The 18,975-nt window shown below is 36.8% G+C and overlaps 1 protein-coding gene and 1 non-coding gene across 2 annotated transcripts in view; both read right to left on the bottom strand.

The window, feature by feature from the left end:
• Positions 1 to 18,056, bottom strand: part of LOC145130766 (uncharacterized) — a 55,690-nt gene extending 37,634 nt beyond the window's left edge. Inside the window, exon 1 of the mRNA XM_079065533.1 lies at positions 17,929 to 18,056. Coding sequence (XP_078921659.1) covers positions 17,929 to 18,056 — 128 coding nt within the window. The remainder of the gene's footprint in view (positions 1 to 17,928) is intronic.
• TRNAG-CCC (transfer RNA glycine (anticodon CCC)) lies at positions 15,631 to 15,701 on the bottom strand. The gene has a single exon. It is a non-coding gene; the product is annotated as a tRNA-Gly (tRNA).
• Positions 18,057 to 18,975: the final 919 nt, after the last annotated feature.

The following is an 18,975-nucleotide window of genomic DNA, read 5'->3' as shown; positions in this document are numbered from 1 at the left end:
CTCCATAACTTGTCCTCAAGTTATGGATTTTCAAGAGTCTTTTCATTAAAACCTATATTAAACTCATAAGTTATCAATTTGAAAAGTTTGTGAATAGTTCAAAACTTGCCCTCAAGTTTTGGAATTTGTAAATGTAAAAGTCTAACTTTTGAAACATTTAATTCCAAACCATAGAATTTTAAAGTTTAAAATTCTACCCTTACACTATTATAATATTATAGGTTTAATATTTACATATATGTATAAGAACAAAGTCAGTCTTACCGTTAGTAGGCCTTATTTACGAAGCCGGTCTATAAGGGGGTATAAGGTTACCGCCTATAAAATGACAGTTTAATGGGTGTCCACTCTCACCCATCGCTTCCTTGACTGGTGGAGGGTCATTAGCCGAACGGGTAGGATAGGACTCTAATTCTCCCTTCATTAAAAGTATAATGATAAATATGTAGTAACTAAACACTTATAAATTCCCAAATCTTACTTACTTAGGAAAATGTGAATATGGTGCTAACCCATGAAATTGCACTTTGCACCTTGTTAAGTCGTTACTGTAGCGTGTGTGGTTAACCAGCACACTAATCTGGGACTGACAGTGCGTGGCAAAGGGTAGCTTGATGTTAATCATAGATCAATGGAACGTGTGTGGTTGACCGTCACATTGATTATGTGGTTGTAACATTGGGTGTACCAAGCTAATTTGCATGGTTATTCACACCTTGTTTGTGATCCTCGACATCCCAATCACAAACTTGAAGGGCACAATCGAGATTTAAACATGCCATTGAAAGTTTCAATGAATCTCAAAGGATCTAGGAATTTCCATTCACTTAAAACCTAAAGTTCTTTTTCGTTTTTCGTGATGGAAATTGGTAAATCGTCATTTACCTACCTTCAAATATTTTGCAATTGGATTACGGCATCCCTCTTATAAATTATAAAATATTGTGTTGGGTCCTAGCCTTAATATTTCATTTGGGTGTTACATTAAGGACTTAAATCAACTAATTTGAATTTCTCCCATTGTAGATGTCTAGTTCAGACAACTATGGTCTTCCCAAATCTTTTGGAACAAGATTTCCTCTTGAAGATGATGTCCCGCGATTGGATCGTGGAAGTCATACTTCGCTTCCTCCACCTCCTCCAATAATTCTCCCTAACCTACAAGTTCAAAGACTTGAAAAATTCAAGGTCACTCAAGCCCTACTTGCAATGAAACATCAAGATGGAAGGTCTATGTGTACTCACGTCTTGGAGATGAAGTCACATATTGACAGGCTGAGAGTATTGGGTGTCGTTGTCTCGAGGAAGTTGGCGGTTGACTGGGTTCTTCAATCACTTCCCGAGTCATATAGTGAGTTCATTAAGGACTACTATGTGACAGACCATGACATGACCCTTATTGATCTTACATATTTGCTTATTGCTGCTAAATCAGCAATGATTTGGCGCACTGGAAAAGCAAAATTGATTGGAAGATCTACTCCCCAAACTTCCATGGACATTGACACTGGAAACATTGGAAGTCCAGAAAAGATTTCTCTTTCCAAGGGAAACAGAAAGGCTAAGTCTGAGATTGTCCCGTGTACCATTCCCAAAGAGTCTATATGTTTCTATTGCCAAGAGAAGGGGCATTGGTTGCGAAGCTGCACAGACTACCTGAAAGATCTGAGAAAAGGTAGAATCGAAAAGTTTGACTCTGCTTCAGGATTATGCAAATGGAAGGAAGCTTAAAGGAAGAGTATGTTGAATCTGATCGCAAAGATGGATTTCAATTGCATGGTTTGAAGATCGGATTTTTGAGCTGCTGCTTAGGAGTTATGATAGATTGCTAGGAAATATGTAATAACATAGTTTTCATTTGTATTGCATTGTAAGGAAAAGTTTTTTCCGTATTTTATAAATAAATAAAATTTGTTTTTATTTTTATTATATCTCGTTGCAATGGCATTTATGAAAATTGATGTTTGTATGTTTCTATGTTAGCAATATGAATTTGATTCTTTCATTTGTGGTAGTGTCGAGTATTTTCTAAATAAGGAAAGATTCTCATCACCCAAGTTTCAGTTGGATAGGAACTTGGAATCATACAACTTGTATTGTATGATGAATGAGAATTTTCATCTTTGGTAAATTAAGACTAATTCCTTGTTCACATGTATATATGAGTCAAGTGAAGGACTAGGGGATCGGGTACACTGGGTATGCGCTAGTCAAGGTCCACCACAGAGAACGATAAGACTATTCGTCATGATTTACTAAAGTTTAGTAAATATGGTTATGCTTACAAGTTTAAGTATAATCCTGCACATTGGAAAAGTTTCAATGTATGGCAGAACGAATGAGAAGAATCAAATTAGGCAGAAAGATAAAAGTTTCTCTAATCTGAAAAGATGGGAGAGTACTTTAGTATCGTGTTTTATGATCATCTTAATGTTTATGGAAAAACCATATCACAATTGATCCTCTAAAGACATCTTAGTGCATTTGTATGGCTAAGAAGAGGAATCGTGAATTGTTGAAATAGTTTGAATCAAGAAGATGAATCATACTTCATTCCCAAAACAAGTCTTAGAGTCATACTCCAAGATTATAACCTTGAGTGACATAATCCTATGAAAGGTTTAAAACACTTATCAAATGTAGAGTAAAAAGTTTTCTACTCTTGTACATTTGAAATTGGTAAGTTGTGGTGTTTGGGATAAAACAAAGACCAACTAAAACCAATTGTGTAAAGTGTCGTTCTTATTAAGAATCTGCACTAACTCTTGAATATTTGTTTTGTCAAGGAATGATTCATGACAAGAGAATCTTATATGTCAAGTGGGCAGTGGGAGTCTTAAAGATCTTGGAAAAACTTCAAGAACTAATCAAGAATAAAACCTATTGTTTATCACTAGCACACGACTTGAGGTTTATAACCTATCATGTTGACATATTCTTGTTTCTTTGCTCATTCCAGTTAAAGTTGACTATGAATGTGAGTTTTGAGAGGTCTCAATTGGTTGCATAACAACCTCAAAGCAATGGTAGGCCCTTGTGCTGCCAGGTGGCAAGAAATTAAGATTGAACAAGTTCAGTCCATATGAGTTTGGATTTTTCACTAACCTTGTCTTTTGATTATGGTTTGACAAATTCACATGGATAGGAACACATACACCATAAAATCTAAGTGTCATAAGGTTTCTCTCTGATTCATGAAAATGATTGTGAGGAAACGCTTTCACTAAGTAGATTTTAAAGAGATAAAATTGTGATATTTGCACTCTCCAACTCAATTATGATTACGGCATACCTCTTCATAATTTGAATTGTGAGAAATGGCAAAGGTTCTAAACATTTTAGACTTATTGTTGTAAGTTCTAAAATTGTTAAGACACACATGTGAGCTATCTAAGGAAAGGTGTATGATTTTGAGAAGCCTAGATAAAGTCTTATCGAAACATCTCGTATCAGAAATCTGAACTTTGGTAATGAAAGTCAATAAGTATGTATTTCTAGAAGTTCAGCTGATTTCTAAACACATGTCAAAGCTAGTGGGAGCATAAATGTTATGCTAATAATAATTATTATGCTAGTGGGAGCATAATTATTATGGTAAGTGTTGCAAGTTAGCAATGTTAATTATAAAAAACAAAAGTTTCAATTCGCAAGTTGCAGGGTTTGAAAAGTTGTTTTGCTATAATTAAGGGAGAGGAATTTATACTTTATTTCAATTCTAAAAGCTTAGATTGAGATTTTAATCAAATTTAGTCAAATATATATGAATGTTATGTTGGAATGGTTCAACATAAGGAAATTCTATTTATGGATGTGTTAATTTCGTTCTCAAAATTCGACTATGATTACGACATCCCTCTTCATAATTCGAATGATGAGAACATGGCAAATAGAAATATAATAGCAAAAGTCTGGTCAAGTATCATGTCTTTATGTTAGACATTATGAATCGTGTCCCATATGCTTCAGGTATAGGATCGATTGCATATGCTATAATATTCTCGGGCTCTAATTTTCCGAATGCCTAGGGCATTTGGAGGGAAAAGGAATAGAACCGGATATGACTAAAGTGGTTAAACAACTGTTAAGGACAATCTAAGGTTCGCCAAGGATTGATCGCTTAAGGACAGTTGGAAGTATAGTAATGGAAGGACCATATTGACATTATTATGAATAGACATGAGTCTATTAATAATGAATTGTCGTATGGGAAATATGGAATGTTTCCATATTGGGAGTTGAAGAATAGATGAGAAAGTTAGAAACTTTTATGCAAGAAGGATGTTCAAAGGAATGTACTTTGAATTTGAGACTTCATTTCCATGGAATTGTCTTGTAACAATCTCCAAAGGAATATTTTGTAATATCATTGGTCAAGTATCTGTGACTTTTGGCACCTAGACATTACAAAATAATCATTGCATGATAGTTTAGAATCTAACACTTTCTAGCAGTGAAAAGAATTTGAAACTCTTACACTTGCAATAAGGATTTGAAATTTTGAAATGAGCATCATTGAAATGTTTTTCAATTGATCTATTTCACAAAGTAAGGACCATGTACAAACATAGTGTACATGCTTGGTGCATGGCATAGCTATTGTTTAGACAAACATAGTGTGCATGCTTGGAGCATGGCATAACTATTGTTTTAATTCAAGTATTAAGTTGATTATTCGAAACATTATACAATGAATGATAAGTAATCAATATGGCTCAAAAGTTTTGGGGCCATATAGGATTAGTATTAATCTTGTGTTTCACTTTGCATGTTTTGACTTCCCGAATAACTAGGTTATTCAAATCATCCACAGTCGATCATACTTTGGAAGTAGGTATTAAGGCAAGATTGTCATGAATGGGTCTGTAGTTTGTCTAGGACAAGGTGGCTACAGTGTTCATGAGTACTCCTGGAATAAGATTCAGGTATTAGATTCAACCCACACTCATTTGAATCACTTCATGGATTTTATCACGAGTGATCATGAGATGATAATATCTTATATTCTTGAAATGGAGACATGTGAGTTGTAGTTGCGAGTCGGTTCCACATTGACATATGCAAACCTACCAGTAACTTGGATGTTATAAAACATATTGTTGTGTGTAATTTGATGAGTAAGTACAAGCAAGCATTTGGGGCAAAGTTTATCCGTTCCTTTTACCCCATGTAGATAAAAGCGATATATGTGGGCCCCTCGATGATTTGGTGATGACACCAGGCCTGGACTGATTTGATTTGTTCAATTAGTCGGTCGTCATAAATCGGAAATCGGGAAACAACAGATGGACAGAGAGAATGATTATAATCCATGTCTCAGTTTATATGATACCTAGAATGGAGGAATATATGATCCCTTATCTAATGGACGCATCATTGACTAGGTCAGAGTTCGACAACGGCTTTTAAGAGCTACGATTGCTAGTCGGGTTGTGAAGTCGTACTTGCAATAATAGTTATTAGACTTATCCAAGTGGGAGACTGTTGGATTTGTGTCTAAGTCCATAACTATAATTGGTATGTAGTTGACCCGAGAGTAGCATGGTCCATTTGGGTTGCATATCACCAGGACAATTTTATATGATGGACTTTTGATAAGAGGTTATTTATGATTTATTAATATATTATAAGTTCTAATATATTAATATGAAATCATATTATTTAATTAGTATTGATCAAGAATTAATTTGGAATTAATTTTGTGATCAAAAGAGACTAATTAAATATAAGGGGTTGATTGGTAAATCATTCATTCTTATGGTGTGGGCCAATGATCCATGATTCCTTAGGTTGGGCTAAACCTATGTGACAACCCATGGATGCTCCATGGAGGTTAAAACCCATGGATCCTAAGGAATATGGAAGGTCATGGCCATTAAGGCTTACATAGTGTAACCCTAATCTTGCCACACTATATAAGAAGCCTCATGGCTACCAAAATGGCACATAAGTGGAATACTAGAGGGCTGGCCGATTTTGGTGCAAGAAGATACTCTCTCAAAAGTCTCCTTTGTCCAAAGGTGTGTTGTGATTCCATTTGATGCATTCATACTATTGGTGCTAAGTTCTTAAAGTCCAAACACATCAAGGATAGCAAGGAACAACAAAAGGTATGTCATCTAACTAGAATCTTGTAGTATAGATACTCCATTGTATGCTAGTTAGGATGATGCTTTGGAAAAATAAAAGTTTGCATGTATATTAGAGAAAACATAGATCCAAAGCATCTAGGGTTGCATGTACACCATAGGAGTGTTAGAATGATCAAAACCCAACAGAAGGATGGTCCGCACCGGATGTGCAGAGATTATCAGGAACTGAACAATCTGACGATGAAAAACTGTTACCCTTTGACGAGGATAAATGATCTTTTTTACTAGCTTCAGGGGCGTCTTGGTTTTCCAAGATTGATTTGAGGTCCGGCTATCATCAGATGATGGTATGGCAGGAGGATATTCAGAAGACGGTCTTTCGAAATCCTTATGGGCATTACGAGTTTGTGGTGATGCCTTTTGGGCTCACCAACGCACCGGAAGTATTCATGGACCTCATGAACCGTGTGTGTAGGACCATGTTGGATCAATCACTGATCGTTTTTATTAATGACATTCTGGTATATTCAAAGACTAGGGAACAACATGAGAAGCATCTTCGAGAGATTCTTTGGGTTTTGAGGATGGAGACGCTTTATGCCAAATCCTCCAAGTGTGATTTCTGGTTGTGAGCGGTTCGGTTCTTGGGACACCTTGTCAATCAAAACGGTATTTTGGTCAACCCAACCAAAATTAAGGCGGTGATGCAGTAAGAGGTGCCAAGATCTCCATCTGAGATTCGAAGCTTCCTTGGTTTGGTAGGCTATTATCGCAGGTTCATCAGGGATTTCTTGAAGATTGTTGTTCCTCTCACCAAGTTGACCAGGAAGGATGTTGCCTTTAGTTGGGGGCCTGAGCAACAGGCATCATTTGAGAATCTTTGCCAGAGGTTGTGCGAAGCCCCACTACTTTCCCTCTCGGAGGGAGTTGAGGATTTTGTAGTCTATTGTGATGCATCCATTGCGGGATTGGGTGTTGTGTTGATGCAGAGAGGGCATGTGATAGCCTACGCTTCGAAGTAGCTAAAGCCTCACAAAGTGAGGTACCCCACTCATGATTTGGAGTTAGGGGCGGTGATTTTCGCCCTCAAGATTTGGCGCCACTATCTCTATGGTGTTCGGTGTACCATCTAAACGTATCATAAGAGCCTGAGATACCTTATGGATCAACCTAATTTGAATATGAGACAGATGAGGTGGTTGGACGTAGTGAAGGACTATGATTGTGAGATCTTGTATCATCCAGGAAAGGACAATGTGGTGGTCGATACCTTGAGCTGGAGGGTAGCGAGTACCCCGATGCATGATGTGTGCATGAGGATGACCGTGATGACTCCAGTTTTAGAGATCGTCAAGGAAGCACAGACGGAGGCCATAAAGGAGAAAAACCGGAAGAGTGAGCGCGTGATCGGTCAGATTTCGGCATTTGATATGCATCGTAGAGGGATTTTGACTCTTCATGGGCGGGTATGGGTACCGTATGTGGGTGGGCCCGATGGATTTTGATGGAGGAGGCCCACAAATCGAGATTTTCTATCCACCCGGGGGCTATAAATATGTATCTTGATTTGAAGCACAATTATTGGTGACCATGTATGAAAAGGGATGTGGCATGGTTTGTGGAGCGATGTTGACCTTCCGGAAGGACAAGGAGAAGCACCAGCGCCCTCATTGCAAGTTGCAACCTCTGGAGGTTCCCCTATGGAAGTGGGAACAAATTATTATGGATTTCATTACGAAGCTACCGAGGACTACGAGGGGTGTTGACACTATCTGGGTGATAGTGGATCGTTTGACGAAGAGTGCTCACTTCTTAGCAATTAGTGAGAACTCTTCCACAGAGAAGTTCGCCGAGATTTATGTTCGTGAGGTGGTGGCTCGGCATGGGTGTCGCTATCTATTGTGTCTGGCCAGGATGTGCGCTTTACTTTCGAATTGTAGAATAGATTTATGAAGAGTTGGGTACCCGGCTACACTTTTGTACCGCGTACCATCCATAGATGGACGGACAGAGCGAGCGGATGATTCAGACGCTCAAGTATATTATACGCGTCTGCGTCATTGATTTTGGTGGGAGTTGTGATGGGTTTTGAGCAAAACAACAATCCTATGGTGCATATGCAAAACCCTAAAGCTTTGGATCTAGTTTTTCTAATTGTACATGCAATAATCATCCAAAGCTTGCAAACCCTAAACTAGCATACATAATTTCGAAAATCATAACAAAACAAAGTTAGGATGTTACCTTTCAATTGTAGCTTGTAGAATCAACCTTTGAGAGTTTTAGTATCACAAGTGTAATACCTCTAATCGATCACAAACACCAAGAAGCAAGTTGGAGAATATGAGAGAGAGGAGGAGGTATACTAAAATCGGCTCTAAGATCCTTAGGGTTCAAGTGGCTGAAAATTAGATGCCCAAGGGGTCTTTATATAGCTGAAGAATTAGGGTTTCAGTCAAATACCTAATCTGGTTGCTTAAGCCCTAAGCAGCCCATAGGAATCTTCCAGAACACTAGCCTTGGACGAAATCCTTATGGGCTATCCATAAGATTTCATCCACCCCTATCCTTAGGGATCCTCAGCCCATTTTGCAATTATCACATAATTACAATATCAGTCCCCTTAATTTAATTAATCTCTTTTGACCACAAAATTAATTCTTGACCAATATCAATCAAATAATATGATTTCTCTTTTAATATATTATTCATATAATATATTAACAAATCATAATTAACCTCTTTCTCCATAATTCATCCAGTCAAGTTGCTTTGGTGAAGGCAACCCAAAAGGACCATGCTACTAGCGGGTCAAGTGCATATCAAATATAGTTATGGCTTAGACACCTAATCCAACAAGTTGGGACTCCTATCTTCCTTTGGCTGAGTTCTCTTATAACAACAGCCATCATACAAGTATCGGTATGCCCCCGTTCGATCTCCTTTATGGTCAGAGATGCCAAACTCATTTTTATTGGGGCGAAGTGGGACAGAGGGTCATGGGGAGCACAAAGGTCATGCTCAAGACGATTGAGCTTATGCATCAGGTACGTCAGATGCTTTTGGCAGCGCAGAGTCGTTAGAAGAGTTATGCAGATCGACGACGCTCTAAGTTGGAGTTTCAGGTGGGGGATTCTGTGATCCTGAAGGTGTCACCCTGGAAGGGTGTTATCCGCTTCAGGAAGCGAGGCAAGCTGGGTCCCAGGTTAATTGGCCATTTTCGAGTGCTAGCCCGTGTGGGCAAGGTGGCTTACCAGAGGAGCTGAGTCAGATCCATGATACCTTCCATGTATCCCAGCTAAGGAAGTGTATAGTCGATAAGGTCGTTGTGGTTCCCTTGGAGGACATTTAGGTCGATGATCGCCTGATTTATGTGGAAAAACCTGTAGCCATTTTGGATCGGAAGGTGAAGCCCTTTAGGAGCGAGGTCATGAAATTGGTCAAAGTTCAATGGCAGCGCAGAGTCGTCAGAAGAGTTATGCGGATCGTTGACGCTCTAAGTTGGAGTTTTAGGTGGGGGATTTTGTGCTCCTAAAGGTGTCACCCTGGAAGGGTGTTATCCGCTTCAGGAAGCGGGGCAAGCTGGGTCCCAGGTTAATTGGCCCTTTTCGAGTGGTAGCCCGTGTGGGCAAGGTGGCTTACCAGAGGAGCTGAGTCAGATCCATGATACCTTCCATGTATCCCAGCTAAAGAAGTGTATAGTTGATAAGGCCGTTGTGGTTCCCTTGGAGGACATTTAGGTCGATGATCGTCTGAATTATGTGGAAAAACCTGTAGCCATTTTGGATCGGAAGGTGAAGCCCTTGAGTAACAAGGTCGTGAACTTGGTCAAAGTTCAATGGCAGCGCAGAGTCGTCAGAAGAGTTATGCGGATCGGCGACGCTCTAAGTTGGAGTTTCGGGTGGGGGATTTTGTACTCCTGAAGGTGTCACCGTGGAAGGGTGTTATCCGCTTCAGGAAGCGGGAAAAGCTGGGCCCCAGGTTAATTGTCCCTTTTCGAGTGCTAGCCTGTTTGGGCAAGGTGGCTTACCGGAGGATCTGAGTCAAATCCATGATACCTTCCATGTATCCCAGTTAAGGAAGTGTATAGTCGATAAGGCCGATGTGGTTCCCTTGGAGGACATTTAGGTCGATGATCGCCTGAATTATGTGGAAAAACCTGTAGCCATTTTGGATCGGAAGGTGAAGCCCTTGAGGAATAAGGTCGTGAACTTGGTCAAAGTTCAATGGCAACACCGTAGGGGTTCGGAGTGGACATGGGAACCAGAGTCCGAGATGTGTGAGCAGTATCCTAAGCTGTTTACGAGGGATGACTTCGAGGGAGAAATTTGATTTTAGTAGGGGAGAATTGTAACATCCCGAAATAAGGTACACTTATCATTCTTGAATCTTTCCTTAAAATGTCAGAATTAGTCCCTCAAAGAGAAAAGTTGGCAAAAGCAGTACGCGGGGCGTACGCATGAGTACGTGTAGCGTACGCATGCACCATGCATAGTCGCAGATGACCACATAGTACGCTGGGCGTACTAAGCTCAGGTGCAAAACCCTAATTTCGAGTTGGTCCCTATATAAAGAACATTATGGTCTCATTTCTAGCCACCCTTATCAGCCTCCAACCCTCTCTAAAACCCTAATCTCGTGTGTGTGGCTTGTGTCTGTGTGTTTGTTTTTTCAATTTTTCAGTGTTCTTGCCTCTTGTAGTTGAAAAAGAAGGTTAGAGAATAAGAAGAAGGTGCCATCAAGCTTAGAGATCCATCAACTTTCCTCCTTTGTGTATCATTTTCAAGTATAAAGCTTATACCTTGGCTAGTGTTTTTCTAGATCTCTTTAGTTTAATATTTATGAGCTTAAGTCCCCAAGTTTGGACCTTTTTGAGCATAGGACTCTCCAGAGAGTTTATGTTGTCCTTTCATGCATCTGAAGGCACCTAGATTGATAAAAATGCTTGCTTGACCTTCCCTTTTGACTCATGCATGAGTAAAGTGGTTTGGAATGGATGAAATGATGTTTTAGCCTCTCATGGCCATGCAAAAGCTTAAAGCCCACGACTTATGGATTAAGGCATTCTAAATAAGTCAGATTTGTAGTTGGAATGATTGTCTTGACGGATTAATATGTCAAAGTGATGGATTTGAGGGTTTATGGAGTACGATGTGCGTACTCCTAGCTACGCACAACGTAGCCTGGCTTCACCCCGTCGCACGCTTACCTTGTTGTACGCCCAACGTTAGGAGTAGTACGCCCAGCGTACTCGGTGGGTGTTGACCTTCTGTTGACTTTCGTTGACTTTGACCTTTGGTCAAATGTTTGGACCAAGGGAAGGGCAAAATGGTCCTTTTGCCCCTACTAAGTTTAGCCGAGGACTTTGGACTTGTGGGTGGTTGTGGACCTTAATTTTTAATTAAGGTTAATTATTTTGTTAACTAGGCAGAGTCTAGATCCGGCAGTTCGAGTGCTAGGTTTTCGTGTCATTAGTGTTAGGTGAGTCTCCTCACTTGCTCTTACCTGTATGGTAAGCTAGCTGTATTATTATGACCAACTGGGTCTAGCCGTTAAGTTATGTTATCTGATGATATGATAATTGTATGTGACTGGGGCTGCTGATAGCCAACTGGGAGTTGCTGATAACCCTACGAGCGTGATATTAACTCACCGGGACTGCAGATAGTCCCATGATTGCAGATAATCCATAGTTGTTTGCTTACGTTGTGTTATATGTGGTATCTTGGGAACTCGCTAATATTTGTGCTTACAGTTGTTGATTTATATGTGGCAAGTACTTCGCAGGACAGCGAGAAGGCGAAGGTCTGATTGTACACACACGATGGGGAATATATTACCGGGACATGATCTTTTATGTACTCTGATAACTATGATACTTGTGGTTTTGGGATGACTTGTACTTGATATTTGGTTGTAAAACTATGTTTTTGGAAGTTTTAAAAATGAAAATTTTGGTTTAAAATTTGAGGTGTTACACGATACAACTCGAACATCCTCGAACGATCTCAACAGCTGAACAAATCCATGTGAAATGCATCACCCACACCCAAAAGTTGATGGATCACAACAATTCTTACCCTACTAACGATAGCGATCGGTTCAACGAGCTAACCAACCCATCAACTGATATTCAACATGAGCGGAACAAGCACCTCTGAACTTTATATTCATTGTCCTAGAAGGGACATCCAGCTACAATGAGATATTTGCCTAGAAGCTTCCGATACGAGGGCCACCCATACATCCCTGAAAGTGTGAATCTGATAGTAACTCGCCCGATACTTTCATTTCGTCCGATCCCTTATACCTCTCAACCATGAAAGATCTCAACCATATCGAATTCCAAAAATCCAAAGAATTTACACTGCAACTTTCTCCGACCCATGGCGCTGAAACCATCAAAATCAATCTGGTTGCTAATCTTCCAAGCAGATACGAGTCAATCCATGCAAATTCCCGCCAAAATTATTGGTCATATCATGATGATGTCATAAGTTGGTTGTCTTAATAACTAACAATTTTGGTGCCAAAAAGCATGCAACTTCCGTTTAACTACTTTCCCTCTTGTATAAAAACGTTTACTGGTTCCAGAAAACGGGTTGGAACACATATACACGAAAATCATATATTTGATTTGATCTATCTCTCAAGAACACAAAACAGCAAGGTATTTTCTGTGTTTCTGATTTAGAAGTAACATGTCTTCTAAATTGAAATTATTTGGATTATCCTAAATCTAATTTAGTGATACCCCAGACTATAGGGTCAAAATCACAGATTTTAGAAATTGAGTGCAGTCACGATCTAATAAATATCTAAGTAAATTGACATTCTTAAGACCCCAAATTCTAACATCTAATTGACTTCATAATTCTACTTCTGTTACTTTTTTGATGTAATTATTCTTTTCTAGCTCCTTGATAGTTTTAATAAAATCACCGATGTAAAAAAAATGATAATAAAATGTAAAAATTAACCTAAGTGGCAAAGTAAAAGTTTTACATGAAATATTGACCAAAAACGTTATAAAAACTTCGGAAAATAACTAAATCCACATATTTTTTTTCTTTGACCAAATCCAAAATTTACGTAAACACGAGAAAGAAACATGTAATTTTGTCAATTATATATAATTATTGAAAAAAACCCTTGTAATTATATTCACCATTATGATAGTTTTCTTGGATTAGTATACCTAGTTCTGGAAATCATCAGATAGTTCTTAAAATTACCAACGCTACTATTGTGGTTTTCTTTCAATCATAAGGCTACTTTATTTTTTTATAACACTAGTTTTAAAAGATATAAGCAAATGAGCTCCTTCACACTGGTCAATAAGGATACCATAGTTTTAAACCAACAATCATAACTCCTAAGAGCTCGTAGTTCGGTTGGTTCCAAATTGGTATTTTAGGGTTTAGATAAAGAAAGCATACTTATGTATGAGTCCAAACAATTGTGGTGCAAACTTTTACATAATACTCATGGGCAGGGTTGGGATGTTAATGTAAAAGGTCATTTGCAAAAATAAAAAATGGACCTCTAAAATTTTGGATTAGCAAAGGATTAGCGACATATAATAACAAAATAGCAACAGACTAGTGATGGAATAGCGACATATTGTGATGGATTGATGGCAGAACCGCGACAAATTAAAATTCCAGACCCTCGGACGAGATGGGTCATATGCGGCCGCACACATGCCTTGCTCCTGGGGAATTAGGTGATATGACCTAATTAGGGTCAAGAATCAACCTTTTGATGTTTGGTTGAAAAGCTAATTTTGTAGGGTGAATTACAAACTTCAAGCCTGATATTATAGAGTTTGTGATAGGGTGTCCTTATGAGATAATTGATTACCTAAAAAATAAAGGGAAAAGGGAGTTCGTATTTCCAAAGTTTAGTACCAATAGTATCGTTTTGCGATAGTTTAGGTAAAATAGTAACAATATAAGTGTTCTAGAAGGATCATTATTGTAATTATTCCAATTTGTTACACAAAAGTCCACCCTACCCTGATTGGACGATCTAGATCTATAATCGCGAAACACCGCCCCATGTGAAATTTGAGACACCATCAAATACTCTGTTTTTGGATAAATGATTTAATCGGAATCATGATTCCAAGAGAACATGACACTTTGATTGCACAAATCTTTGTCCAATTATGTGCCAAGATTTTACAATTTCATTTTCTCCCTTTTAGTGACTATAACGTTCAAAAAGTAAAGTTTCATTATTATGAGTAACTTCTTTTAACAACTTTTTATAGACAAGTAGTAAAAACATTCTGTATTTAGATGTCTACAAGTAACCCATTCATTAGATGTGGAGAATTATATCAAGTATCATTTACTCAAGTGATTAAAGAATAGAAGATTACTTATGGCAATCGGAATTGACGTTATAGTTTGTTGTGTATAATTTGATGATCTAGCAATAAAAAGATAATTGATTTAGCTATATGGTTATTTAAAATAGAATTGCAATTCTCTTTGCTGTTGGTAGTTTAAATAGTTTTGAGAAAAATAAAATCAAAATGATCCAACCAGATTAATTTTGAAGGGGTCGATTAACCAAAAAGCGTGTTTGCATCGAATGTTTGAGAGCTTTAGCTTTTATCTTTTTATTTTAAACAAAAAACTTCAAATTTAAAAGTTATTTCATATAGGAAAAAAATATTGAGTTTTTTTAATCAATTTATAGAATTGTTCTTAAATTTTTATTTTTATATTTATCTTTATTAAACAATTATTTTTTATGCAGTTTACATATTTCAAAAATAATTTCCAACTACTTTTTGAAACACTTATGACAAATAAAACCTATAGTTCCAATTATCCGTTTAGAAAAAAATATATATATTTTGTTTGTTATTATAAAAGAAATGCAATGACGTTACTTGGAAGGGAAGACAAGCGGCAACATGTATAAAGCTTAGTAGAACTCATACTTATCACTTGCCATAAATCTTAAACGACACTCAAAAAAGTATAAAGATTTTTGTAAAGTTAAAGGGGGATAAATATTGAAGTTTTTTATATATAATATTGGGTAACCCATTCCAAGTATATTTATAGTGAACCGTGTTTACTCGTTTTTCATTTGATGAAATGGAAGTTTCTGTAACATATCACATCATCCTTTACACTTTTTTTTTCTTAAAAGACACAACATTTTGATTTAAAAAAATAAATAAATAGAGGGGGTGGCTTGAGAATGAATTCAGACCCTTGATATTTTTTTCACATGCAACATGTTTTACCACTAAACTAAGGCATTAAATTGATATTCTCTTTGTGACTTTATTCAACCCGATTTGTGTCAAACCTTTTTTTCCAAGCATTTTTAACAAGCTTGATTTATAAAAACGTTTTTGAAGAAAACGTCTTCAAATAGGATTTAAATTTTTTTTTTTTTTTTTTTAGAATAGAAGTTGTTCCAAATCTTTAGTTGTATCAACGACCATGATGAGTCCATGAGGCATCATCCTTTTGTCGAGGCTCATTTTGTTCTTTCAAAAATTTAACAAAAAATATGCGCATCCGGGGAATCGAACCCCGGTCAGTACCGTGGGAGGGTACTATGATACCACTACACTAGATGCGCTTTGCTCTTTTTTTTTCTATTTTCAAAATATTTATAGTGGTCATAAGTATCAAGATGATCAGAATCAACAAGTATTTTTTCACGAAACTGACATTATAATATGCAACTGCAGGAAAAAAGACATTTTCTTTATTGGATTCAACTGTAGAAGATAATCAGAATCCACTAGTTTTTCACTAAATTATACTATATAAAAAACATGTTTTTGTTCGGTTGGAATGAACTTCAACTATTATTGTTTAAAGTTAGATGTTTAAACATCTAACACCTAAAGAAATGATAATACATCGTTCATTGGTTAATTAAATTTATAATAGCTGACCAAGTTCTTACGTTTATAGAAGATTCGGGGATCACACGTGTTTCAACAAAGTCCGTTCTTGTTTGTGGTCATTAGAATTTAGGCAGAGTTTGTTATGTGGAACTGGATTGGACAGAACTGAACAGAACTGAACAGAACTGAACAAACTTTTTTTATAGCGTTTGGTAAACATTTGTTATGTGGGATTGGATTGGACAGAACTGAACAATTTTTTTTTATAACGTTTGGTAAACATAGAACAAAACAAAACAAAATGTCAAAATTACTAGATTGTCCTTGATTTCAGTTAATAAAATACAAGCAATCTAACTTAATAATTAAGTATGGACATAAACCCTAGATCGTTATCCAGCGAATGTGAGATTCAATTATAAAGAATATTCAATACTACGTCAAATTTAATCCAATAATGAAAAATCTCAATACCCACTGGTAGTCTCATAGGTCACCGAATCATAGTAACTAAATAATTATATTGTCAAATGGTGGAGGAGGTAGAACGACGTACTGACGGTGCTCAATAAAAAAATCATAGTTGATTTTGGTAGCTTTGTTGGTGAAAAGCAATATGACATCTTTATTCCCAATCCATGTATGTAGGAATTTGTGTCGTTGTAGCATGTGATATTTTTTAAATATTATAATGATGTGTTTCACCACTTACAGGTGCTCTAGAACTTGATGAATCACCATCACATATACGTAATCATTTTAATTCTTTGAATTGCACATTTTCTAATAATCACATTCATTTGTTTAATTATAATAGACATACTGTATTTTGTTAAATTTTATTATCAAGCGGAAGAGGAGATGTCACAGTACGTGAAAAACTATAGATGAAAGGCGGAGGGTGGGAGTGGTACGTGGTAGAAGTTAACTGAGGGCCTTTTAGTCATTATTCTCTTTGTTCATGTTTGGTCTACGCTTTTGGGTGGGACTAAAATTTTATCTTTTAGTCCCATTTGACTTGGTCATTGTCCCATCTTGTCCTATACCAATCAATGCCAAAGGTTATTCGGAAAAAACTTGTTCTGTCCAGTCCCATCTACCAAACGATATCTTATTGAACAAACCAATTTCATACACTCTAAATCTTATAAATACAAATAAAGGAGTTAAACAATGTGTTTCTAACAAAAAAATCATGAGTTCAATCTCAGATATATACTAACTCGTTAAAAGAAAAGAAAAAAAAAAATCCTAAATATGTTCGTTTAAAGTTAATATAATAAGCTCTTAAAGCTTTGTTACAAGATTATACTAAGCTCCTTAATACAAAGTAATAGAGGTTTATGTTGCTAATGAGTAGCGAACTATTCAAAAAAACTTAAGTTAATCACTGTAAACTATTTAGATGTATTTATGGAATTATGGCCCATAAAGCGGTAGAAAGTGTTTAAATTCTGCCAATATGAACTCTAATAGTAGGTTTTGCAAGTTTCTCTTTGATAGTAAACTATGATTCAAACTAATGTTTGTCCAATTTAATTGAAGTGACAAAAAAATAGGTTGAAATTTTTGGTTAGCAGGTCGAATTATTAATAATATCATCCAAAATGCAAATATATTTATAATACTAAAGATCAATTGTAACTTTTTTTTTAAAGAAAAAAAATACTTGTTACTGTCTTATTGGCAGAATTTAAGTGTATATATATATATATATATATATAGGTTCAGATATTCAAATTAATTATTGTGTTATTGTATGTATCAATGTAGGCCAATCATTTCAAAATGGTAAATATGTAATCTTACATTTAATTAATTATGGTAAATATATAAATCAATTAATATCCCTTTAATTTAGGAATATCAGTTTTAATTAAAACTCAATTTCTAGTATATATATCCTCACGTCCGCCTCTTCCCTCTTCTCTTCTATTCATCGTCGCCCCCAACCTTTTCCCTCTCATCTCCCTCTCATTTGTACATGGCATTAGATCATCGATTACTTCACCACAGCCTCCTCCATCGATAATCATCATTTTTTTCTTCAAGATTCCACATGGGTGTCCACCCACCGCCATTATCTACTTCTGATCTCCACCCATCAAGAAACCTAGGTTTCTTCTTCTTCTTCTCCCTTTCTTCCTTACTGATCATCACGTCCTTCTTCCTTACTTCGAATGTCGATTTCTTCCCCCATCGCCTACGGTTCTACTGTATCGATGTTTTTTCACGACGTTCCGGTCATTGACGCTGCTGGTAGAAGAAGGCGGTCGACCAGCGGTACCATGCCCAAGCGCCCATATGGTTGAAAATTAGCTCTGTGATCTCTACAGAGCAAGTGATGTATGTTGCAATGTTCATCAAATATTCTCCTTCTTAATAGGTTTGATCCTCTATCCATCCCCTTTGTTGGTTCGTTAACGCTTTCAGCTGCAGGTCGGACCTGCAGACTGGCCCTGCTTCTTCAAAGTTTAAATTTTGGTGGTTAGGTGCGTCGTTTAGGGTTCGATCGGACCAATCGATTACACACCCCTGTATCGATAACAAGTTTGATTTCTATTCCCCTTTCTTTATTTCTTCGTTTTATAAATCAAACCCCTAGCATTTTATATATGATTTACTCACCGATTTATGATCTTTTTCCATTTTGTAAGATGTTGTTTGAGTCTTTGAATGGTCTAAACATAGTTGGGAAGAATAGAAGCTTGAAATTATGCTCTAGGAAGTGAACCAGAAACTCTTATTAGGTTTTTAGACTGAAGATATATGACCGAGCAGTTGACCAGAACTTACTACCAGTAGCAAAGGTAACATATGGAAGAACACAAAAATAATTCTTTGAGAATATTGCACACCAGGTGATTGTAGAAATGCCTGAAAGAGAACTTGATGTTCAAATTCTTGAAGAACACAAAAATAATTTATGAGTTCGTTATTTGTGTTACTTGATTTTAACATGTACTATGAGTTCTCTTAGAATTACTAAAATTTGTTTTA

The sequence above is a fragment of the Lactuca virosa genome, chromosome 8 (assembly GCF_052849685.1).
Source record: "Lactuca virosa cultivar CGN04683 chromosome 8, Lactuca_virosa_CGN04683_v6, whole genome shotgun sequence".
Taxonomy (NCBI): domain Eukaryota; kingdom Viridiplantae; phylum Streptophyta; class Magnoliopsida; order Asterales; family Asteraceae; genus Lactuca; species Lactuca virosa.
This window is presented reverse-complemented; position numbering and strand designations above follow the sequence as displayed.